Source organism: Gekko japonicus, unplaced genomic scaffold (assembly GCF_001447785.1).
Source record: "Gekko japonicus isolate JY-2015 unplaced genomic scaffold, Gekko_japonicus_V1.1 scaffold301, whole genome shotgun sequence".
Classification (NCBI taxonomy): Eukaryota; Metazoa; Chordata; class Lepidosauria; order Squamata; family Gekkonidae; genus Gekko; species Gekko japonicus.
Genome location: NW_015175364.1, coordinates 690,645 through 716,297, shown reverse-complemented (window position 1 = coordinate 716,297; position 25,653 = coordinate 690,645). Strand labels below are relative to the sequence as shown.

General features: G+C 41.0%; 1 protein-coding gene across 1 annotated transcript in view; it reads left to right on the top strand.

Annotated features, from left to right (window-relative positions):
* MRPS28 (mitochondrial ribosomal protein S28) overlaps positions 1-25,653 on the top strand; it is a 61,211-nt gene that overhangs the window by 1,593 nt on the left and 33,965 nt on the right. The window contains exon 2 of the mRNA XM_015425430.1: positions 5,470-5,651. Coding sequence (XP_015280916.1) covers positions 5,470-5,651 — 182 coding nt within the window. The remainder of the gene's footprint in view (positions 1-5,469; positions 5,652-25,653) is intronic.

Genomic DNA, 25,653 nt, shown 5'->3' with positions numbered 1-25,653 from the left:
ATTGTTGCTGTGACTTGCTGGGACCCACCTGTGAGGGGGCATTACTTTAAACAGCCACATTGAAATTAAAAACCTCTTTGACTTAATTAAAGGAATGTATTAACCACTAAATCACAGTGGCCCTTGATGGCTGAATGTTCCCTTATAACCAGGGCTTTTTTTTGTTTGTTGAAAAAGAGGTGCTGGAACTCTAAGAGGGAAATGAAGTTTTAAATCTGAATACTAAAAACTCATGAACTCTTAAACATTTTTAAAAGAATTTTGTCGAAGAGGTTCTGGAACTCCATTCCAGTGTGTTCCCTCAGAAAAAAAGCCTTGCTTATAACATTTAGTCTTTGCAGGGAACAGTCCTCTATCTCTAAGGAAGACATCTAGGGTTGTCTGTTTGTCTCTTCCAGGTTTAAATTGAAACCCAATATTTTCCAGCCAATAAATTAATTTAAAAATTTGTTTCAAAATAATCTAATTAAATGAAACATTAAATATATATGCATAACACTGGCATACCCTAGTGAAATCAGTCTTATGTAAGTATGCATGCCATTCCTATTCGACCTAATTTGACTTTTAGGTAAAAGGTTGAGTTTCAGAGCTTCTTACCCAGAGCTTTGCCCAAAAGAAAAGAAAAAAGAAAGGAGTTGGGGGACCAGATTTCACTGAATTCCAGAGCTGAGAGATTCAGAGGCCATAGAGTATGGACAGTTTATATAGATGTTGTTATGTAGGAGAACCTTCTGAATTGTGCTCTCTAAAGGCATGATATGAGACACCTCTGAACACCCCAAGGAAAAATTTCTGCAAACTGTTCCATACGTTCTTGGATTTATTCTGGGCATAAAGCCATTTATTCATAAATTATGTTTCAAGGTTGAAAACTATAAGCTAACTGGAATAATTTAAAAAATGCATGTTTGTCTACATTGACACAAGAACCTAAAAGCAAACTCTCATGCCTAGTTTGTCAAAACATCCAAAATAGTGATTTAAAGTTAAAATCCACAGTACTGTTTTTCTGTTTCCATTGCTGGTTTCCATTTCAGCTTCCTGAAAAGATGACAAATTGGTGATGTCTAGTTTGACTCATCCAGTTTTCATCTCAAGCATTCTGAACTTTCGCTAGTATTTTGGAAGTGGTGTGCAGATTATCATCCTACTGTACCTAATCCTTTTTCAGTAGGAAGTATGGGGGAGTAGAAATCCTACGGTGGTATTGACCATGTCATAGACCTTTGACCCTGCTGATTCTCTCAAAGATGAGAATTGTTTTGGGGTAGAGGATGAATCACACAATGAAATGTTCATTTCTGTATCTACAACAGCGATAGCTGTTGTTTAGATAATGTAGTTAAGGATAGGATAGTATCTTGGCCTGGAGTATTTGTAATCCTAGTCACTAGTATCAGATGAACGAATTCTTTTAGTCTTCTTCTTTGGATAGCATGTAACACATGGCATAAGAAATGGAGGTCTCTGGAGAAAGAAAAGTCGGTTTTGCTATAGCAGGGGGTGGAAATTGAATTGGATTAACCATTTTGGGCAGTGGTGGTCTATCGCTGCCACAAGGCAAAGTATTTCAAAGGGGGAGGGAGTGGTAGCAATGAGGGGGCAATTTTGGGGTTATGTCATGATGGAACAAAGAATATGGAAAGGAGCATGGAACAAAGAGCATTGAAAGAAAGAAGTGAATAGACAAGCAGGAGAATTAGCCATATTGTCCAACATCGACAGGGTAGGTACATGGCAGGTTCATATAGTTAAGAAGAAGCAACCATAGAGACCAGTAGAGACAGTAGCATGACTTTAAGAACATGCAGAATGTATTGGGTAAGCTGAAGAACTGTGTGAGCTACTAAAACAAAAACACTTATTGGAATTTCTTCTGTTATATGTATGTGCCTGTCTTAAATGTATATTGCCATCACTACTAAGGTACTAAATGCATAAGCCTTTATAACTAATCAATGTCAAATTGTTCTAGGGTGTCTTTAGGAATGGTATGATTTATTTGACGCTATTAATTTAGCTTCAGGTGAAGTAGTTACCTAAAATGCTTTGTTACCTTTTCCAGCTCCTGTTGTGTTTCCAGTCAACACTCCTATGACATTGGGCTATTATTCCTGAAATAATACTAACAAGGATTAGGAGTGGCTCTCATGTATTCCACTGGATTGTGCTGTAATCATGTCTGGTGCTTCAGCAATTGTTTGGTGTTTTAGATGTAATGCTTCAACAAATGTTCAAGTTGTATTTGCCCTCCAGCAATCAGGGTGTTTTTGTGTTCTCATTATCTTCAATGCTTACCTTCTTAACACTGTTTACTCCCAGTCCATGTGTACACGTACACACACACACTCAAATGTACAAACCTATTACTTTAGACCACTACTTATTTGATGATGCTACAAAGGGTTTTTCCAGGTAAGCCAATAAGGTTCTAACACGCAAGCCAGTTTGAATTCATGCTGTCATGTGTTAACATGATTCTTTCTTGGAATTCTTTCAGTCAGTTTACCCACTTACTCATTCCTTTGTTTGAGAGAGACTTGTTTGCTAGTATAAAGCAGGATGGTGTTAATATTTGTTTTCCCGAGCTTTATTGCTTGCTGTGGCCTCTTCTTCGTGTATTTTCATTCTATAAATATTACACTAAGTACTGTATAAATTTGCTGGCGTCAAAATTCTGTTTGTCTATTTGCTCCTCCCATGTACACAAAAAGCCCTTTTCTTTGCTTTATGTTCTTTTAAAAACAAACATAGGACAAATCTGCCATGTATTTTTAAAAATAGTTTTTCTTGGTTATGAAGCCTGTTCTAGGATTTGTTCAGCATCACTGGCATTCTAACTCTAGAGACCTGGTCTTTTTCTTCTGTTCCCAGCGGGCTTTTCTCATGTGTTCTACTGACACTTCTGACACCAAGCATGACACAATCAGGTCATTGCACTCTCCTTTTCTTACTGTCACTAGGTCAAGGGTCTCCAACCTTTTAGAGCCTATGGGCCCATTTGGAATTCGGACACAAGGTGATGGGTACAACTACAAAATGATTGCCGTGGAAGGAGGAGCCAATCACAAGATGGCTTCCATGAGAGGCAGAGGTCACACACAAAGGAAGCCCAAGTACAAGGGACAAGAGGAGTAACTTTAAAAAATACACCGAGTTAGAGAATAAAACCAACACTGTAGCTGCCAGCAAAACAGTCAGTCACAGCCAGTCAGAAACCCTACTTGGCAGAAGCTACACTTACTAAAAACACTTGGCGGGCACCAGGAAAGGTGTCGGCAGGCACCATGGTGCCTGTGGGCACCATATTGGGGATCCCTGCTCCAGGTACTTGCCAGATGTTTTGTTGCTGTGCTCCAGTTTCTAACAAAGTTTCTTTCCTTCTCAGCCAGAACCAGTTCAGATCCCATCAGCATATATTTAAATGTAGGAATTTTTGCTCCAGTGTTTCTCACTTTGCACTTAAGCTGTATTGAGCTTCATTTGCTGTGTTGTTGCTCACTCTGCCAATTCACAGAGATCTTCTCAGAGCTCTTCACAGTACACTTTGGTTTTCACCATCTTGAATAAGTTGGCTTCATCCATAAACCTAGCTACTACACTGCTCATCCCCCATTTCCAGTTCATTTATGAATTAATTAAATATCACCAGTCCCAGTACTATTTATTCGTGCTCTCTGTTTCCTGTTTAACTGATTTTTAATGCATACTCAGAAGTTGTTGGTGAGGCACTTTGTCAAAAACACTTTGGAAGTCTGTCTAATGTCTCCCAGATCACCCTGTTGGCATGCCTGTTAACCCACTTAGCAAACTCCAAAAGGCCGGTGAAGCGGGACTTTCATTTCCAGAAGCCGTGCTGGTTTTCCCTCAGCAGGTTTTATTTCTTTATGCTTAGTTTTGTCTTAATCATGTTTCTTCAGTAACAGTTTCTACTAACTTTCCCAGAACAAACATTATGTTAACTAGCCTGTATTTTCCTGGATCTCCTCTGGACTTCTGTTTAAAAATCAGTGTAACATTGGCTACTTTCCAGTCCTCTTATGGAGCCAGATTTTAGCAACAAGTTGCATATACTGGTTAGTAGATAAACAGTTTCAAATCTTTAAGAACCCTTGGAGGGAATGCCATTGGGACCTGGAGACTTATTAGTTTTTAGTTTGCCCATTAGTCCTAAACCTTAATCTCTTGTCTCCTCTATTCAACATGGTTCTTCAGACATCCTTCCTGAAAACAGCAGTTCTGACCTTGGGCATCCATCCCACATTTTTCTTAGTGAAAACAGACACAAATAAGTCATTCAGTTTCTCTGCTCTCTCCTCAGGTTCCTTAAGTAACTCTTTCATTCTTTTGTCATCCAGTAGCCAACCCACTCTCCTGACTAGTTTCTAGCTTCTGATGTGTTTGAAGAAATGTTTATGATTTGTTGTGATGTTTTTAGGAATCTGTTCCTCAAATCCAGACATACACACACCCTTTGACTCATCAACTTAGATTTGTTTTGAAAGAACCTGTGCTTCAGTCTGTAAGTTACCAGAGAATGCATGACTGTAGCCAGGTCAAAGTTTTCTAGGAAGATCACCAGTTTATGAACCTACAGATAAAAGGTATTCCTGGTCACTTTTACCACCTGAGTATCTAGGGCAAGGTAACTTTCAGAGTATGCACTGAACACTTCAAGGGAAGTATGCCCTGTCAGAAACAGCTCTATCCTGCTCTTCTGACCCTCTGCTGGCATTAGAGTGCCTTTGGCACAGCTGTTATACCCCTTTTAAAAAGAGTGTGGACATGGCTGGCTGTAAGAGGTTGAGGTGAAGGATGGCATCAGTGTTAAAGCTGCCTTTTCCTCTTCCAGCTTTCTAGATAACCTGGGTGCTGTCTCTTTAGCTGCTGTTCTGCCATCTACAGCAGCCGTGGGGAGAAATCTCTGCCTGCTTGGAAGTGGCTGTTGACCAATGGCTGCAGTTCTTCTCATTCCCGAGGCAAGGATGGCAGGTGCAACAGTGAGCTTCTCTCCTGCTGGCAGCAGGCTAAGAGAGTTTGCTGGGGGGGCAGTTTTAACTCATCTCCCCCGCCCCCTGGTCATCTAGATGATCCAGCTTCTGCCTGTTTCATTGATGCTCTTGGCTGGCCTTCTCAGGTATCAGAACTGGTAACATCAGAAGTAAGAAACAAACAGCAAATTAAGGTGCTCAAGTGAAAAGTCCCACATCCCAGGTCTCTCCTCCCACGGTTGTACTTGCCAGTTCCATTTGGAGGATCCTTGCATGCTGCTGTCCCCAAGAATCTCTGAATTGGGGTCCAGACAGCCAAAAAGAAAGTTTAAAGAGATTCAAAGTAAATATATTCCTCAGGTTGTTTCTTATAAATGTGAAGGAATGTTTAATGACTTGGTCTTCTGCAACTTAAACCAACACGTACAACACTTTCCCTCCCCCCCCCCCATCCCTAACTTTGTTTCCTGCTTAGGAGTCTTCTAGGAAAGAGGAATCCTTTGCATCCATGTTGAGGCGTTCTCCTCTGATTCAGATGGGACCTGCCAAAGACAAAATTGTTATTGGGGAGATTTTCCACGTCTTAGAAGATGATCTGTATATAGATTTTGGTGGCAAATTTCACTGCGTGTGCAAACGACCAGAAGTAGATAGCAAGTAAGTGACACCTTTATAATACAAGTATTACGTTATGCTGAATATTCATGTGTTTTTAGAGGACATTTGGTGACCTTTAATTGCTGAATAATTGATCTCTTATCTGCAAATCAGTATTCCATTGGTGTGTGGGATATTGGCTATTAGTTCAAAACTTAGCCTTCTTTGCCTTTAACCTTGTGAAGACAGTGAGCTTAAAATATTTTAAGTTCCACGTGAGAGGCATTTTTTTAAAAAGCAAAGCAACAGTGTGGGCCTGTTTTCCCTTCAACAAGGTGTGTTGGATGTATATTATGCGCCCCCCCCCCCGGAAGAATAGAGGAAATCAAAGCAAGGAACCAGTGCTTGGGAATGTTTCCAGTGCTTGATTGGCTCCTTGCTGTCCCATGTTAAGATGTCTGGTCACTGCCATCCTGAAGAGGGCTCCTGAGTCCTCACAGGAAGACTTGGCATAAGGTGTCAAGCTCTGAGATAGAGGCCTGGGGAGCATGCTGACAGAGTAAGTAGGAGGCTGAGAAGAACAGTTCTTGGAAGAAATGATGGAGATGGGATATCGTGGTGGTGGGGAGCAGTTTCATAGAACTATGTAAATCAATGTTACTATTCCTGGAAAGCTGGTGTGCGAGATGGGCTGAGAAAACGAAGCTGGGCATTGGGGAGTAGAACTAAAATGCGGGATGCACTGATTGACTTTAAGAAAACCAGACAAGTGTGATTTTGGGATTCCAGTTTTAGATGAGCTAGTAATCATGACTTGTAAGTTGGGTAAAGTGTTTGAACATAACGGCCATTTCTGCAACATTGTCTCTGCCATTCAGAATATACCAGAGAACATTAGGAAGCGGTTTGGAGAGGGGAGGCAATGGAGTCACACATCTGTTTCTCACGCCATCCTGGGACCTTGGTATGGAAGGCTCTGTGCATTTCTTATGCTTCGTTTGATCAGTCAAAGAATTGGCTTTAGGATAAGGGAAGAACTTTCCCATTGCTTCAAAAGCAGGAAAAGAGATAGTGACCTGTGGTCTAAAGTCATCGTTAATGCAGATTTGGGATAAGATCGTGTCTGTCTGCATCCTTGCTTATGGAAGAGAAGAGTTAGGAAATGGAGAACATTGTCTCGCTTTTGATCCATCCATTCCCTGAAGCTGTTGCTGCTGCCAACAGAGTAGGGAAGGAAGAGTCTGAAGTGGATTACTGGGTGGGTTCTTAAGGACAGGAGATGAGTAAATGGGAGAGGGAAAAGCTGGATTAACTTCCCTCCGCCACTTGCCTATGAAATTTCATGGTTCTTTACCTAGTACATAAATGACAACTGGGGGCTTCAGTGCTTCTTCTCTGGACTTGAAGTTAATTATTTAAAAGGAGAGGTTACCATTTTAAACATAGATGTCTATAAACCAAGGTTGTTAATTACAACAAAAAGGTTGTGTTATACTTGCACCTCATCACAGGATGGAATTCTTAACTGTTGTAAAATATGTTAAATAAATGTTCTGATTTAAACACTCGCTTCTCCTGTTTTTACAATTTTATAATCAAAACCTTCAGACTCCTAGCAGTGTTTTTAATACTCTTTCCAAATAATCATATGATTGGACCATGTCTTTGTGCTTCATTCCCACATTTTATTTTCCCACTGTCACAATCCTTTAGGAATTTACATATTTCCAGATTATGATATTTTGAAAGGTGCTCTGTTATGTTTCCCTTTGTAGCTGTTGCAGGAATTTCCTGACCTTTGTGCAGTTCTCTTTAATAATGTTTATATTCAGTGCAAGTCAAACAAAGCTGCAATTGGAGGAGACCTCTATATATGTAATGCAAAATGGCAATTTCACAGTTGGTTCAATTATTTGTCTGTGTAAACGTATTTTGAGTAGTTTCCTTCCAGCAAGATTTTGTTGTTGGGAAGTTATATGATGTGACTGGAGAGGGAGCGAGGGGTGTAACTTTGATGGATGATCTAATGACTGAACGCAGCGCATCTCCAGTCACTGGAAAACCATCATACTAGTAGAGGCTGCGTTGCAGAAAAGGCTAAGCATTTGTGTAAAAATTGACTTGTATCATTATACTTCTGTCATAGATTGGATGCAAATGCAATAGTACCCAATATCTAAAGACAGTTAAGAGGCTGGAATCTGGCTGCAGCATTGAATGCCTGCTCTTTGCTGATGAACGAATTCTCCCTGCCCTTCCTCTCGCTGTAACAATAGCTAAGGGTTGCATCTGCACCAGTCTTAACTATGGGTACTACTATCCAGGTTCAGCCTTAAGCAGTGTTTGTAAAGCAGATTCACCCTCTGTTCAGATCTGGTTAGTGTTAATCCTGGTTAAGGAGTATGCAGGTGGTCTGTACAATAATTAAGGTATGCATGAGGAAAGATATATGCTTGAGAGCAGTGGGGCTACCGGAAGCCCAAGGTGGCTTAGAAAATAAAAGTACTAAAAACAAAAATAAAATAAAAGATATTAATTAAAACCCAACATTAAAAACCCAGCACAGCATAAAAACATAGACCAGAAAAACAGACCACTGCTAGTTTAATTTCAAGAATGAAATAGTGTTAAATTAATTAAAAGTCTGGGTGAAGGAAATGGTTTAGCCTGGTACCTAAGAGAAAGAAATGTAGGCACCAGGCAAACCTGAAGAGGAAGGGCATTTCATAAGTGAGGCACTGCTACTGAAAAAGCCCTGTCTGGTTCTCACCCACTCGTCTCCGAAGGCAGGGGTACAGAGAACAGGGTTTAACTGGTAGGCAGTTATAGCTAATAATTCCTTCTAAAAACTTCTTAATCGCCTGGGAATGGGAGAATCCTAAAGCTTCAGTAGTGTGAACACTTTTCCTGGAAGTAAGTCCCATCAAATACCATGGTACTTACTTCTGAGTGGGCCTGGTAAGGATTGCTCTCTGTCTTGGGGCAGTGTTCTCCCACATCACCTGATCCAGGTTTCTCTTTTAGATTTTAAGGCCATCAAGGAAATACTAGGATATGAAGAACAAGATGCATCTGTAAGGTCAAACTGTTAGGGTGTAGGACATTTCAGCCATTGTGGCCTCCCAGGCTACTTTATATTTTTCTTTATAATATTTATATCTATATTTCACTTTTTCAATAAAAATGTAGTCCAATTAACTAACAACATGGCAGCAAATAAATTATAAAACAGCACTATACTTGTGGAGGTCTGTTACATAATAGATCAGAACTACTTTAACTAAAACCAGTGGACAGATTTATAGTGCTACCACTAAGGGTAAATTATATCCTATTGGTGATGAGTAATGCTGATAATAGTTTCTGGGAAGGACTATACCCCCAGTGATGGGAAATAGGTGGTAGACTTGCATTACTCCTGTATACTATCACAGTTTTAACCACCATGACCCTTCATTTTGTCTTGTCAGGTTTTATTTGCAATGTTGCTTAATAAATATTAAGACATTTTGGTAACATTTTGTCAAAAGATAATCTAATGTGCATACCTGACATGATAGTCAGAAGGAAAGTTTGTCAAACTAAATAAAAGTTAAAGGTCTTTTGTCATTTCTCTAAGTAGGTACTACTTATAAGGTTTGGAGTCATCTAAAGCAAGAAATTGTATAACTTTACTGCAGTCTCTTATGTTGAAACCTTCCCTGTGTTTAGTTTAGGGTTTTTTTTAATGATCTGTTATGACTATGCACAGTTGTCTATGCTTTCTGGCAATCTTACTATGTATGAGCTGTTCAAAAATTGACTGTATGTTGTTCATTCTGAAACTGGGCATTGCAATAATCAACTTCAGCTCCATGTGTGTTATTCCCTGAACTAGATGCTTCTTTCTGTCTGTCTTTCTGTCTTTTGCACAGAGCAGGGAGTACTATGGACTTTTGACATTACCTGTGGAAAGTTTTGAAGCATAAAGAAGGAATGTTGTTAGTTCCCACTGTTAGTGCACCTAGGAAAGTCCTCTGTTCTCTTTTATTGCTAGTTGAGTTGTAGAGCACTTGGCTTCCCAATGTAGGAAGCATTTATTCAACAAGAGATTTTTCCTGGTTTGTATGCTAGATCCTCCTCTTGCCTTACAAATAAATTATATTTACAAAGGATCGTAATTTTTATCCATTTTACGTGGTTTTCAAAAGAAATGCCACTCTATTTCCTGAAAAAATCTAGTGGATTATTTCAATATGATTTGCCTTTCTCAGTGATTTGAGAATGATTGCCTCTGTTCCCCTCAGTTATTTGCAGATGGAAAATATCATATTCCATTGACTTTTCTTGCCACAAACTACTGAAATCCCAGAAAGAAATATTTGTCTAAGCTGTTATTCTCTTCCTATTTCTATGTACCAAAACCATAGAAATGCAAAAAAGGGAAACTGCTATTTATTTTTAAAGAAGGTTAAATTCAAAGAGGTAGTGTTCATAAAGCCTCTTTTATACAGTGCAATTCACCATAGGTCTTAGCCCAAACAATGCATGTGGTGCCAGTGTGTCTAGTGTCAAACAGTAGGCAGCTCTCTCTCTCTCTTTTTAATAGCATACATACATATAGTAGCTGTGTGATTTGAAGGCTGAATCTATGCCTTTTCCAGCAAATAACCCCTAGCATTATTTATAGTAGTATATACTTTGGAAATTATAACTCTTTATCTAGTGTGGACATAATATTATTCGCTTAGTTGCCTTACTGTGTACTTTTGTTTACCACCCGTTTTGTGTTCTGCAGGAGATATTTTCAGCCACAAATTGAGGTGCTGCTTTTTGTGGTTCAGTACTCCACAAAGACTGCATTGCCCTGACTGTTGGGACAAATCTGTAAACAGTTTAGGAATACATCTTTACACATTGCAGGCATGCAAGGAATCACAGGGTGGGCTAGAAGCAATTAGAAAATCTCACCACGAAAGCTCACACCTTAAATAAAACTTTGTTGGTCTTAAAGGTGCCACTGGACTCGAACTTTGTTATGTTGCTTCAGACCATCATGCGCACCTTGTTCCACCAATAGTATGACCTTATGGAGTTCTGGAAATGAGCAGCCTCTTGTTCTACCTAGCCCTGAACCTTGGCAGTCTAGCACTGTAGTACTATTGCTAGCTTGAGTCTAGGTGAGCAGCAAGTGTTCATCTTATGCTGTTGAATACAGGATGTAGGTACAATAGCTTTCTCTTTTGGTGCTGTGCAGGAGACTTGGGACAGGGGATTAATTATGATCAGAGAAAAAATGCTTCTTGGGGACCGAGCTGCTTCTATGCAACTATAGTCCATCTTTATGACCTGATTTCCATAAACCATGTGGATATCTCACTTGTAAAATATGTGCAGCTACGCCTAGAATAATGTTATTTTCTAGAAATTTGTATTGCTAACTTCCTCATCCTCTTCGGAGTATAATAAACCAAATATAGTTACTGTATAAGTCCTGTGTTGATTTTGATAAGTTTATCTTCTATGTAACAAAATGTAATTATTGCAGAATATATTAAAATTGTGGTATCTTGCAGATAAGTCTTGTTCCCTGTAACTGTCAAGTTCTCTAAAAGGAAATATGTATTATACTGATTCCTCTAGCCCAGATATTCACACTATCCTAGTGCTTCTGTAGAATTATCATTGGGCATGTAACAGTAGAACATGTCTACAGTCCAGTAAAATTAAGAATGCTTAAGCTCTGAAGTACTGTGTTTTGTCAAATAAAATCCTTGGATGTCAGGTGACCCCCCTCCAAAAGGTTATAGACAGGGGTTTTAATTACTGTAATTTGTATGCAAATTTATGATGGCCCAGCTCTCTCTTAAGGGTATATGTGGAAAAAACCTATTATTTCAGGTAAATAGGGTACTTGCTTGCTTGTTTTAGCATTATGGTCCATGATTTCTTTTATAAAGGTTTTTTTATTCGTCTCTGAGATTAAGGACACAAGCATGACAGCTGGCTATAAATTAATGATGAGAGCAGCTATTTTTCTGAGAAATGAATCCCCTGCATGCATCTCAGGTTTATAGAACTACTGATAGCAGGCGTGTTGGGTAATATCTCCGACTAAAACCTTGAAAAGTGGCTGTCATTCTGAATAGACAGTACAGGGTGGTGTGAAAAGAAGAGCTTTGTTGAATCGAGGTTCATCTAATCTGGCACTTACAGTGCAATCCTACATAGAGTTAGTTGCATCTGTACCAGTTAAAATCAGTGGGTGTAGACTGGAGTAACCCTATATAGGATTGTGCTGCTAGTCTACAGCAGTGACTAGAGGCCGTTCACAGGAAACTGACAATCAGAGTAGGGCAGCCATAGCCATCCCCTTTTGTTTGGGCACATCTTGTAATCTGAGAAATGCTGCTTTGGAACGTATTCTGGCTAATTGCCACTGATAGGTCTAGTGCCTCCATGATCTCACCTAATCCTTTTTTAAGGAACTATGCTAGTGACTGTTCTCTCTCCACCCCACCCCCCTTTTTAGATGTTTTGATTCCCAAATAACAAACAATGCAGTAGTGTGTTGAGGAGCCAAGACTAAGAGGAAAAAAAACCTGAATTCAAGGGGGGGGGACAAAAAACTGATTCCCAGCTCATATCCTAGTGAGGGAAGCTGTTCCAAGTCCGTCCAGCTGGGACTTCAGTAGAAAAGCAGAGCCGCTGCGAGAGGAGCAGTTAAGGTGGGAGAGAGTCAACCAGTGACTTTCGGCTTCCCGTTTGACCTTGTCATGTGCACATGGATATTCTGTTGGCTGCAGGAGAGAGTGCAGAGCCATTCTTCCTCCTTCACTTCCTAGGCTCTTTAGCCCCCATTGAGCCAAGAACAGTGGCCGAGGACAAAAGCTGTATACACTGTACAAACAGAGCACCAAAGCAGCAGTACACTGACTCATTCTTCGCTCTGTGTGAGAACTGAGGGGGACTCTATTCACTTCCTTTGTGCTGGTGTCTGTCAACAGCGCTGTTTGAGGCAAGGCCCATTGTGCCGGCCAATGTTTCTTATTGACCCAAGTCTGTGCTTGCTATGTTCCCAGGGTCGAAGTTGCGAGTGAGAGAATGTTTGAAAAGGGGTAATCATAGGGTAAATGCATTTTGCTGCATTGTCATCTGACCTATTAAATCTAAACTGTGGTCTGTGTTAATGCAAACAGGTAATTATGTAGTCACAGCTGCAGCTTTTGACATCTGGTTCCCGCCCCAAGGGAAAAAATATATGTGGTTTTCTCTACTGTGTCTAGGCCCTTGAAAGCTTGACTTTAATGATATTAAGTGGAAGCAGAGGATGGATTAGTGAGACTGACAGTTCAACAAGGTAGATACTTTATCTGTGTAAGGCAAAATAACTGTGGCCACACATATTAACTTCTTGTTGGCCCTTATATTTCAGTGCTTTCCCATGGCTTCGGTTTGTCTGTTTCTTTTCCAGACTGGCAATGCAATCCTATGCAGAGTTACTCCTGTTGAATTCCATTTAATTTAGTGGGCTCCGACTGGAGTTCCTCTGCATAGGACTGTGTTGTTTTCAGTTGTCAAGAGTTGAGTTGGGGGGGTGTACTTTTTTTAAAAATCCCGTCTTCCTGCCCTTTGCATAGCATAGTACTATTATCACAGTTTCTTTTGTTGTGGACCTACCACTGGGGTGCAAATGTATGAGGTACAATCCTTTTACATTGAGCTTCTGAGACCATTACATTTAAAGCATTATTATGAGTAGACTTAAATCCTTAGACAGCATTGTGCATGGGGTGGTAATAACATTCCTGGCTATACATTATTTTTATAGTGACTGCTCTTTTCAGTGTAATGTAAAATTGACACTATGATATACTGGCTTCAAATTTCTTTTCCAGTGCATTGTTAAGAAACTTAAAAGCAGATGTTGTTTTAAAAGGTAAACATTTCCTGAGGTTTAATACCATTGCAAGTTAAGCAATAAAAGGAGCTTTCATTTGGAAAAATGAAGTTGGGGAGTGGATTTTCAAGGGAATTGATAAGCCAAAAATGGCTCTAGTTGTTAAAGTCAGAAATTCTGTCTGAGAAAGATTCTGTGTCTCCTTCTACTCCTTTCCTTTGGGGCAGCAATTTGAGTAAAAAGAGACTACGACAGCACTATATTGGTGAGCAGAGACATCAGTACAGTTCCCCAGATGTCCGTTGTTCAGCATAAATCAGTAGGCTCCCTAAAGAAAAAGGAGTTTAGAAAGTTAAGTAACCCTTATTTATTTTTCTAGTAGCTGTTTTCTTAGCATATGTGTTACTCTCAATATTTGTTCACAAGCACCTGCATTTCTTCTCCAGCTAAATGCTGGGGCTCTTCTAGGTGAGCATAATTTAGTTCACTAATCATAGAAACACACCAAACTGCCTCTTAGTGAATCAGACTATAGGCCCTTCTAGCTCAGCATGGCCTTATGTCAGTGGCAGTGGCGCATTCGGGTTTTAGGAAGAGAAACATCTTTCTCAACCTTTTTTATATATACACTTTATACCATCCTTCCTCCAAAGAGTTTAAGGTATCATACTGGGGTCTGTCTCCCTGGCAGTAGGTTAAGATGAGAGAGAGTTAGGGGCTCAACATTACGGTGAGTGGGTGGGAGGTCTGTCTCCAACTGTTGAGCAAGAAAAAGCAACCTTGTGGTATCTTTTAAAGACAACAATAGGTTTGTTGAAGTGTGTAAGCTTCTGTGGATGAAAGCCCACTTCCGAAGATTTTTTTGGTAGGCGGGTAGGAAAGCCAGTGGCGAGGTATGGAAATGAGCCACTAGAGGAGGAGTCAGTTGTCACTGCTTGCCCTCTCCTTACGTGCTTTAGCAAGCTATTACCTGTTGCCCTGCCTTCCATAGCAGCTGTCCTTCTCATTTCTTTTCAGGAGATCTTAAGTGCTAATCTGACAGCCTAACCTGAACAAGCCAGTCAGGACTGCCTTTCAGGTTGTATATCTTGAGATATAAAGGTGCCATCTAGCCTGACCGCAAACAACATTACCTGAACACTGTGTGTTGGGGGGGAGGGGGAATGTAGACTGCATACTTACCTGTGACTGGCTGGCTGCAATTTAAGTGGCTGGACATTTGGAAAACAAATATCACCTGAAACTTTCATTCCAGTTCTGCCCCCATGATCTTGTTATTGCACTTTAACTATATCACTTCCAATTTTAGAAAGAGGCAAGCTATTTCCAAAGACCAGTTAAGTGGCGAGGGAGTGACTCCAGTGTATATATTTCTACCTTGGGAGTGCTTTCTTTATATTCCTAGGTTCCTTCTAATGAGTATGACACTTTGAACCAGACATTAGGGAAAGGAAAGGATGGCAAGAAGCTCCCAGCGCTTTCCTTCTCCACCCCCTTCCCCAGCCCCCACTTTTGGTTGGGGGCCTGCATTTTATCTCACTTCATGCAGGGTTTTTTTTTTTTGCAGAAGCAGCACAAGTCACTCTCTTTGCTTTTGACTTCCGCAGATGTGTGTGTGGGGGGCAGAGTCTCCCCATTCCTTTGTGTCCCACTCCTGGCGGACTTGGGAGGGGAAGGAAGAATGGATCTGTCAAAGCTACAGATAATAGCTGACTGCTGTGCCAAGGAGTTTGTGGATATTCTGTGTTTCCCCAAGTAAAATGGATTTGCATTCTAGATCTTTCAGAAAGAATGGGACCTGGAAACCCACCGGGTACATCTGGACCTTTGTGTTCACCTTCAAAGGACAATCAAGTATAAATCAAAGAAACGATGTCTAGACAAATTTTGGTGGAACACATTCCAACATATTGTAACAGGTAATTAAAAATTATGGCACGTGTCCTTGTGAATTGCTTATTGAAAATATTATTTGTTGCTTAGTATATTTTAGGCTGTCATGGTTGTGATGTATAGTGATGCATCATTAGGACATCATTCATATTCATGGTGGTGGAAAGTGCCATCAAGTCATACCTGACTTATGGCAGTCCTGTAGTGTTTTCAGGGCAAGAGGCTATCAGGTGGTTTGCCATTGCCTGTCTCTGTAGCAGCCTTGGACTTCTTTGGTGGTCTCCCATCCAAATACTAACCAGGGCTGACCTTGCTTAGCTTCTGAGGTCTGATAAGATTGGGCTAGCCTGGGTCAGAGCCAGGGGTCTTTTCCTAGAAAAAGAGCTGCAGGAGCTCATTCGCATATGGTATGCTAATGAACTACTAGGCTATTAGCATATGCCACGCCCCCTGACATCACAGGAAGTGATGTCAGAAGGGGAAGCGATGGGGAAGGGAAGCTGGGGAAGGGAAGGGGAGGCTGGCCTGCGGGGGGGGGGGAGAAGGGCTTTAAAGTTTTAATCCCTTCTCACTAGAGTTGGGCCACAGAAGGAGGAAAGAGGGAAGGAAAGAGAGAGAGTAGATAGAAGGAAATATAGAAAGAGGGAAAGAAAGCGAAGGGAAGAAGAAGGAAAAGATGGAAGGAAGGGGGGACCCGGCGGTGGGGCTCTCTGCGCCTCCCCCCCGGCCCCAGCGCTTCAGTGCGGGGAGCTGGGGGCGGGGCTTGCTGCTGCTAGATCCTGGGCTGCCGGAGCAGCGCTCCGGCCCGCTCCAACCCCAAAAGACCCCTGGTCAGAGCCTCATATTCAAGAAGGTACAAAAGTACTGTGCTGCAGAGCATGAGTTTTTTGGGGGGGGGGGCCTGAAATTTTATAACAGTGGCCTGTTTTATCTTTGTAAAACTTCTGTGAACTTTGACTACGAATTTAAAAACCAATAAGGTTGAATATAAATCTTTACAATATAAATCTTTAGAAACTGCCCATTTGGAGTTATTGCATTTGGAATGTATTTAATACTGTGCTGCCTCCCTTAGCTTGCATTAATTCTTACTCTTCAGATGTGCTTATGTGTGATATGTTCCTTTTGAGAAATATCAGATAGAGAGTTGAAGATAAACTTGTTAAAATCCAGTCTTTTAGCAGAGTATTTGGATATGCGATCATCATGGCAGATTGTCATTAATTCTTTTGTTCCTAATCTAAAGAAATCGAGATATTCAGAATGTAGAAAGTGACGTATAATGCTAAAACCCAGCATGGTGACAGAATGGAACATCACTCACAGGATGTAAAACATCCATTTGTTTGAATCCCCACCTGGACCAGTCACAAACTCTCAGCTGAACCCACCTCACAGGGTTGTTGTGAAGATAAAATGGAGGAGAGGATAACAGTGTAAGCTGCTTTGGATCCCCACTGAGGAGAAAGGTGGGGTATAAATGAAAATAAATAAATATATACATCTTGGCTTACTCAGTCACATGTGTCCACTATGTTTCAAATGTTTATACCCTTAGATTCTTTCCTGCACTCCAAGGCATTCTACTCTTTTGTGGAGATCTGTCTGATACTTGTATTCAAGGATGCTTTTATTTTAATAATTAAGCAGGGTTATGAAGCATGGATACATAATCAGTACATGCCAGTCTCAACAGTCAGTTTCCGTTCCCTTATGCAGACCATTGTTGCTGCTTCCTCTTATTCACTTTCATTTGATTGTAATGAGACCAGTAGGCAATATTAATAGTATTAAACTGTATCTAATATGTTAAAAAATATTGTTGTGTGATTTCCTCATTGTATGTAGTGTATGAGGGGTTATGCAATTCTGATTTGGTTTTTATTTATTTTTTTACTTTGGAACAAGCAATATATAGGTTAAGAACTGGAGAGAAAACAGGTGTGTAAAGCTTTCACTTGAACAGTAATAAATGTCAACATTTTCTGCTTTGCCTAAAAATGGGAAGAGAAGGAAGGGGGGGGATGAGATTTGACAATTCAGTGGATACTGTTGATGGATAATTAGTTTGCCTTCTCTGCCTTTCATGGATTCCACTAGGGCTCAGTGGTGCCAGAGAATAGAAATTCCTTAAGTTGTTACATTTTCACTTACCTTTTTAAGTCTTTGTCCTAAGAAGACCCATGTAACGTGAAACCTCTAGACCTGCTTGTAATCTCATTAGTTTAGTCTATGTAGATTCTTGTCTTTTTGGTTCTAAAAGAACAGCAGATTCGTGCCGGTAACAAAAAGCCCTGGCATGTAACAGCATGAAACTGTAAACTGTTTTTGCTTTGGACACCCATGTATGTAGAGCAACACGTAGTTTAAAAGGTTGCTTTTTTATGCCTTGGGGCTCAGTAAAAGGTGTGTGTGTGTTTTAAGTAATTTAAGGTATCTTCATTAGTCATTGGCTGAGAGCCACTGTCAATAGAAAGTGCAACTTTCCTAAGAAACTAGCTGTTTTCGCCCTTGGCAAGGTCTGGACTGTCAACAGTCTATGCCTACATGCTGCAGGAAAGAAAAATTCCTGAACCAAAACAAAAGTATAATTTCCGTCTATACAGGGCTGTCCACACAATTTACAGGCACTCTTCCCATTTGCCCAAACAAAAAAAATATTGGCCCTTAGCAGCCACCTGCAGTGGGATACAGGATTGTTGTAAGCCTTGGGCCATAGCAGGGTAAAAGAGAACACTCTGTTTAGGACTCAGCAGAATAATACTAGTAGAAATAGTGTCTAACAATGTAGCAGCTTTTATCTGCTGTGTCTCTAGTGTCTCTTTCTCTGCCTTTGCAAAAGGAGCCAGCAAAGTCATGTAAACCCCTCTGCTGGGTTGGAGTCTAGCTGGTGCGAAAAAGTCTGGGTGATGAGAACTGTACTCACCAGGTGCATAGTTACAGGTGGGCATGTGGGGAGAGGAGAATGCAATATTTTCCAGCGTTTAAAAAAAGATTTTACAGAAAGATAAAAGAAAGTATATAAGAAGTTTTCCTCCAATTTAATGAAGGAAGTGTACTTATCTCTTCACACTAGACCCTTTGATGAAGGAAGGGGTGCAGCAAGATAGCTCTGGAGCTGGTTCTTGTCCTGAACTCATTGTTGTCCACCCTGTTCCATAACCTTTTCTCCTTCACTGCTTTCTTGTTTGATTTCTCTCCCCCTTTGTGTCAACAGCTAGTGAGAAAATCTTAGTGAGATTTATACTACTTTGTGAACAGAGGGAGAGCAATCCAGTGGGGAATTTGCCTTGGGAGCAGTTTGGGCCATGGGGAAGGCAGTGAGGAGTTAACGCTGTTTTAAAACCATTAATGTAAGCCATCTTGCTGCATCTTGGCCATGCAGAAGATTGTATGCATCTGAGCATGTGCAGAATACTTTTTACTTATTGATGAATAACTGTCATCATGTCCTGCTGTGACCACTATTACAATTTTACTACTGCCATCAATATTATTTAGCACCTTATGATTGTTTATAATTGGTACAAGTAATTGTGATGTTTTATACTTGTGCTGTTTTTATGTGTTTTTAAATTTTTATGTAAGTCACCCTGAGCCTGCTTTGGCAAGGAGGGCGGAATATAAGTCAAACAAACAAATAAATAATTCTCACATTCCCCAAAACCTGAGATTGGGGTTGAAGGTCTGAAAGCTGTAATACTTAGGCTGGTTTAAACTTTGGAACTACCTACATGTAAAAAAAAAACTATTGCTCTGCTGGAGGTCAAAAAGCTTGGGCAACATGATATCAAGGGATGTTGCACCTCTCTTTTATTTTCTGCACCTTTCAGAAAATAAAATATTTGGAAGGATCTAAATTAATTTGAGTGAAGGATAAAGCTTGATCTAAATTCCCAGCCTGCAAAAAGGTGAAGCGAGGAACATGGGCAATGTGCAGACTGGCTTTTACTCAATACACACTAATCACAAACATGTACCAGCCTGATACCATAAGATGAACTTTTTGTTAGAAGGGTGTGATTTGTGGGCAGATTTCTCATTTTTGTAAACAAAAGCCCCAATTTAATAAACATATTTCCCACTCTGTGTTCCAGTGCAGTTTTGAATTGTACTCCACAGTATTATATCCTACAACATCTCTTGAAAATGTAAGAGCACATGGTAAACACATTTTTGCAGTTAGGTGAGTGTTTTGTACTTTTTGCAGTTTCACTGTACCACTTTTGCTCCTGTATAAATGCTGATCGTAAAAATTTAAAAATTGAGATCAGATTCATTCAGAGTGTATAGTATTTTACAGACCTGAAAAAGTACAGCAGGATGATATTCTCTAGTTACCACACTGATTTCTGGCCTTGTTATTCTCTCCCTGTTCTCCCTGCCCCACTTCTCAGATGTTTCATTTGTGAAGTTATTCAGAACTGCACATTACACTTTTACATTATTGTCTCCCTTGCAGCTGCTTAGAGGCCTATGCATATGTGCTTGGAAGGTCATAATTTCCTCTCAAGTAAATCTGTATAGGGTTGCGTACTCTGGTGTACTTATCTCTTCACACTAGACCCTTTCACAGCACAGTAATGGATGGAGAATTCCACAGCAGAGGAAGAACCCATACCTTCCTCTGAATTTCAGCCCTCTGCAGAAATATGTAATCAACACACACATACATTTCCCCCATTTTATCCTCACAGCGGTTCTGTGAGGTGGGTTACACTGAGAGATTGATGGTCCCCCAAGGTCACATAGTAAGCTTCATGGATGAGTGTTTGTTTTTTTAAAAAAAGATGAATAACCTTGTTTGGACATAGTTTCAGAGAGTAGCCATGTTGTTCTGTGCTAGAAGAGCGACATTCGAACCCAGTAGCACCTGAGAGACCAACAAGGTTTATGGGGTGTGGGCTTTTGAGAGTCAGAGCTCTCTTAATCAGGTACCTGACAAAGGGACCTTTGACTCTCAAAAGCTTGTACCTTGAAAATCTTCTTGGTCTCGAAGGTGCAACTTGGACTTGAATGGACATAATAGCTAATAAAACGTGAAAGTAAGCTTTTTTTACTCTTCATCAGAAAGCACATTTCTTGAAAGAACAAGCTGTGTACTTGCAGTTCATTTGTGATTAAATACATTTTAGTCGTTTTTCCCAGTGACTTTGATTCCAACCTAGTGGAAGGGTGGTTTTTTTGTCAAAACCTAAACAAAAAGGGGAAGGGGAAGGAGACTGTAAGCCGCTCTGAGACTCCAAGTGAAGGGCGGGGTATAAATCCAATCTCTTCTTCTCTTCTTCTTCTTCTTGAGGAGAATGCCTCTTTAATAGCATTTGACAATAATTCCTTTAAGTTGAATTCACCACTATCTGTGCTCTTGCAAACAAAACTGAATGTTTATCAAACACCTCAAAATTAGGTGTCCTCTGTTATTCCATAGTAGTGTGTGATGTGATGTCAGTTCTGAGCAATATATGGGTTTGTTCGTTTGTTTTTAACAAAACTTGCTGTAGTTTGGCTAACTGCAGCTGTTGCTTGATGTCTTATACTGTGAGAGTACCTTTCTGACAGGTTCTCAGGCTCTGCTCTGAGGTCAGAGCGGGATTAGAACAGGAACTCATTTTGCCTATACTGACAGCTGCCCTGTTTAGTCAGTGTAGTCTGACATCAGCTTTGCAACTTCAAAAGAATGTCTAACTCACTTTTATTATGCACAAATTAATGTGTAGCTGAAAATCAGACAGTATGGCTTTGTGAAAGTGTAAAGAATGGTTTCTGGTACATTTCCTTCAATTGCCAGCTGTGGGATTAATGCAAAGGGGTAGAATCCCAGAGCATTCCTGTTTTCTCCCTGTCCCTTAAGGAAAATGGCAACATAGGAGCATGCGTCCTTCTGGAGCATTAGAGAACTCAACAGAGTGACCAGAAGCTACTCAGGAAATCAAGTTGAAGACCTGGGTACCACCAGTGCTGAAGTACTTAATAGTGTCCTCATGTGGAACTCATACTTTCATCAAGAAGTGTTTTAATATATTCTTATCTGGGAATTGAAGAAACAGATTGATAAAGGCCAAATAAGTACTTAGGGGTCATCATCTACATGACAGGTTTCAGTAATTCCATCAATGACTCCTTCATCTGCACATCTTATAATATGACTTTTGCCATCATGTGCCAGCAAGTAAATTCTGCCGTTTGTATTTGCCAGATCACACTGTTAATAAAAAACAGAATAAATAGACTCCAGTAAGAAAGAAATTAAGAAACTAGTCGAGGAGAAATTCAGTCTGCCAAGATAGCAGTTGAATAGGAAATTGCATCTTGCTGAAAATTCACAGTTCTTCCAATAATACATAACCTGGCACACTAAAATTTGGAATTATGTTCTAATGGACACAACCATACATCATTGAATATGATGTTTTCAGGGTTACACAATGAGGATTCAGGTTACACAATGAAGATTCGCAAATTGACTTTTGTGTAGCAAAGTTTTATTACCTTTCTTTCAGATAAATTGACAACTAGTGAATCAGAAGGTGTGTTGCTTCCTTCCTGAGACCTTTCAGTGTCTAATGTAAGGAGTTTTCTGCATAGAAGCTTCTGCTATACTAAGTGTCTTGAACTTGTGAGATGTTGAAGTCTATGCTCTCTTTCAACAAATACTCTGTTAAAATAAGTAGTGCTAAGTACCTGGGATTCCTGGTCATGGTCATCTAGTAATAAGCAGAAGATCTGCATTAATAGCTTCCCTCTCATTTTATGAGTTGCTGACCTAAACATTCTTCTTTTGTCTGTATGGGCAAGCAAACAGCAGCCTCACCACCACTACTAGTTCTAGGTTTGGTCTTTATAAATGGGGGTTGTGCCTAAAAAAATGTGACTGCAATTCGGATTGCAGTATGGTATTGGAAATGTATGTGTTTGTAGCAGCCCGAGAGCAAGGCACTCTGTGACTGTCACATTGAAGTGCGGGTGATGGCTGACACCTGAGACTTGGCTTTTAGAGGAGTATTTCAGATGGGTAGGCGGATAAATCTCATTTTTTTGATAATGCAGAGCTACTTCCACGCCTCTTGTGTGGCAATCCTCACTTTGTCAGGTCTGTTAGGTTAAAGGAACAAACATATTGATCTTGAAAGTTGTGTTTCTTCCTTTGTTTTGTGGAAAGTAAATAAAGTTTGGGCCAGCGTTTTGTTTTGTTTTGCTTGGTACTTGGTGAATGAAATATTTATTCTGGTATGTTTTGATCTGGCCATCAGCTGCTGGTATGAAGAAGGGCTCGTCCATATGAAACTTCCTGTCAAATTCTCAAGTAACATAAGGCTTAAAACGAAAAAAAGAGGGATTAGTGGGAAGCCTAAAATACTGTGTGTAACATAAAGCCATTGCTGTCAAGACTAAATGACCGAAGCCCACCACTAAGCCATTTCAGACTTTGTTACTTCAGTCAGCATTTTATTCAAAATTCTGTAGTGAACACCGGGTTTTTTCTCTTTAAAACAGCGAGTGCAAAGAGAGGCCAGGATATATAATATGCCATTCTAGTCCTTTACATGTGATATACCAACCATTGTTTAGATGAGCCTTCAGTGGCATGGTGCAGCACACTGTTGATCCTCTTGTAGATTTCTAGGATAAATGAGTGTTTGCAAAGTAAATGGTGAAGCATAAGACGATCTTGACCAAAATGCCCTTTTTTATGGAAGAGGGAGGCGAGCATTTCATAAAGCTATCTCTGTAGTACTCTGTACAAACGCTTTGTAAACAATGTGACAGATGTTTTTATAAGAGTTGAGAGGTTTTGAAGAGCAAACCAGCTTTCTGTTCTTCCTAATTCCTGCTTCTACTTTGTTTCTTCATGTAACTGTAATGCTCAATTTATAGTGTATAAGCTAGAAACTGTCTCTTTTATGGCTGTAGTTCTTATCTTACAATTAAAAATGTTTACAACTATTTTTTGTTGCCTGTAAAAATGGTGCTGAGAATGAAGTACAGTAATAGCTGTGTTATACAGCACTTTGTTATCCAGATAACTCGGTTAACTGGCATGTGTCGTAGGTGGCAGTATTGATAACCAGCATCCATTTCTAGTACTTGTTCTAAGAAGTTATGTTTGTGAACTTATGGTGTATGTCCAAGGGTGAATGGCCTATCCCTGAGTTGACCAGTTATTTTTTTTTTGGGGGGGGAGAAAGGCCCAGTGAAGAAGAAGAAGAGATTGTATTTATACCCCGCCCTTCACTATCCAAAGGTGTCTCAGAGTGACTTACAAACTCCTTTCCCTTCCCCTCCCCACAACAGACACCCTGTGAGGTAGGTGGGGCTGAGAGAGCTCTTTCAAGAACTGCTGTTTTTCAAGGACCGCTCTTGTCAGAACTATGGCTTGCCCAAGGTCATCCAACAGGTGCAAGTGGAGGAGTGGGGAATCAGACCCGGTTCTCCCAGTTTAGAGTCCGCGCACTTAACCACTACACCGAACTGGCTCTCTGGCCAGAGGACTCCTCCATTGCTCCTGCCAAGAGTGAGTGATGGACTGAGCTTTTCACCAACCACATGAATGCAGTGGGGGTAGCTGCAAGCCCAGTACCCTTTAGCATAATACAAGTGCAGCAGGACCAGCTGGGCAGCATCTGAGCCAGCCCAAGATGAGCCATGAGTGCAGCTTGCCAGGCAGCATAGCTCCACCAGCCCCCCAACATCTCAGGGGAGCTGTTCCCTTTGCATGATGTCAGGGTGTAAAGTAAGATAAACCTAGTCTGTTACAGTACCTACTTTTTTTTTTATTTTTCAAATGGTAGATCGTGGGTCCCTTGTGTGCTGCCCACAGGTGGCATGGTGCCTGCCTTGTATTTTTAGAAAATGATTGGGGCCAGTGGCACAATGCTCCCTCTAATTTTCCCCCCCTACAGAGCGGAGCACCTCACGTCCTGAGTGAGCAGAATATAACTGCTGTAATCTTAAATGGGCAATGGGCAGTGCAAGACCCTGCATGGCTCCAGATTGCTGCTGAGTGGGGCTTCCTGTGTTAATGAGCGGCTGCTCACATGCACAGCTTAGAGCAGGGGTGTCAAACTCATTTGTTATAAGGGCCAGATATGACATAAATGAGACCTTGTTGGGCCGGGCCATGTAATGCCAGGTAATGGAGATATAAACTTTATAAAGGACACAAACAGAAATATTTTTTTTACTTAAAGTAAAAACATGCTTAAAACATTAGCTCTGTAAGCTGCAAACCTACTTTTGATTTATTGATATTTACCACTGAAATGACTGAGTGATTAAGACAGTCTGGTGAAGCAAGCTATGATGCGGCGGCAGCAGCAGCAGAACTGGAAGCAGGAGATGGTCAGTTCCATGGAAGCTCTCCGGGGGCCTAATCCGCCCCCCGGGCCATATGTTTGACACCCCTGGCTTAGAGGGAACACTGTGGGGCTTTTGCCCAGCAGGGTTCCTGCTTGGCTGTTGGAGATCGGATTGACTGTACAGGTTTTAAAAAATTGCTCTGGACTTCCGGTTGACGGAACAGCAATGGTGGACACTCTCCTCACAACGGGGAAGGGTGAATTGCACACCAGCGGCCTGGAGGGGAGCCACCTCAAGTGACTTTGCAATAGGCTCCAGGCAAGGGAGCTTTTGAGGGGTAGCCTCTTCGATGGCGTAATGCCAGGGAATTGAGGCTCCCCTCCGCCCCGATGGTCCAGTTGCTGAGTGGCCTTCGGGCACAAACTGGACTGACCGGGACAAGCGCCAGAGATCGAGCGGAATGGCGTAAAACCGAGCGTGGTCAGATAAACTGGCCGACAATGAGCGTGAGTTCTAAATAAAACGGAGTAGTTTGAAAAGCGATCCCCCCCCCCGCGATCGGAAACAGAGATGGCAAAGAGGGACGCCTCTTTTGCGATTGAGCAGTTAACGGACACAAAGGGGGAGAGGGGAGGAAGTAAACCGAAAGTGTTTTGAGAGACTTATCTGAATAGCGAAGTCGTTTGGCGAGTTTTCCAAGTTATGTGGGAGCAGTAGAAACTGTAAACAAAACGGGAAAGTTGGCGGCCCAGCAGAGAAAGTTTAAAACGAAACTGGGCAGTCAGAGTCCGAGACCGGAAGAGGGAGCAAATGTCCTCAAACTCCTGGCGGATATGCTTAAGCCAGTGATGGAACAACTTGATGGTATTAACCAGCAATTGACTGTGATGAATAAAAACTTTGCAGCACAGCAGCTCCAGCTGAACGAAACAGAGAAAAAAGTGGAGCAGGCAAACGAGAAAATTAAAAAGATAGACACAGCAAGAAGGAAGT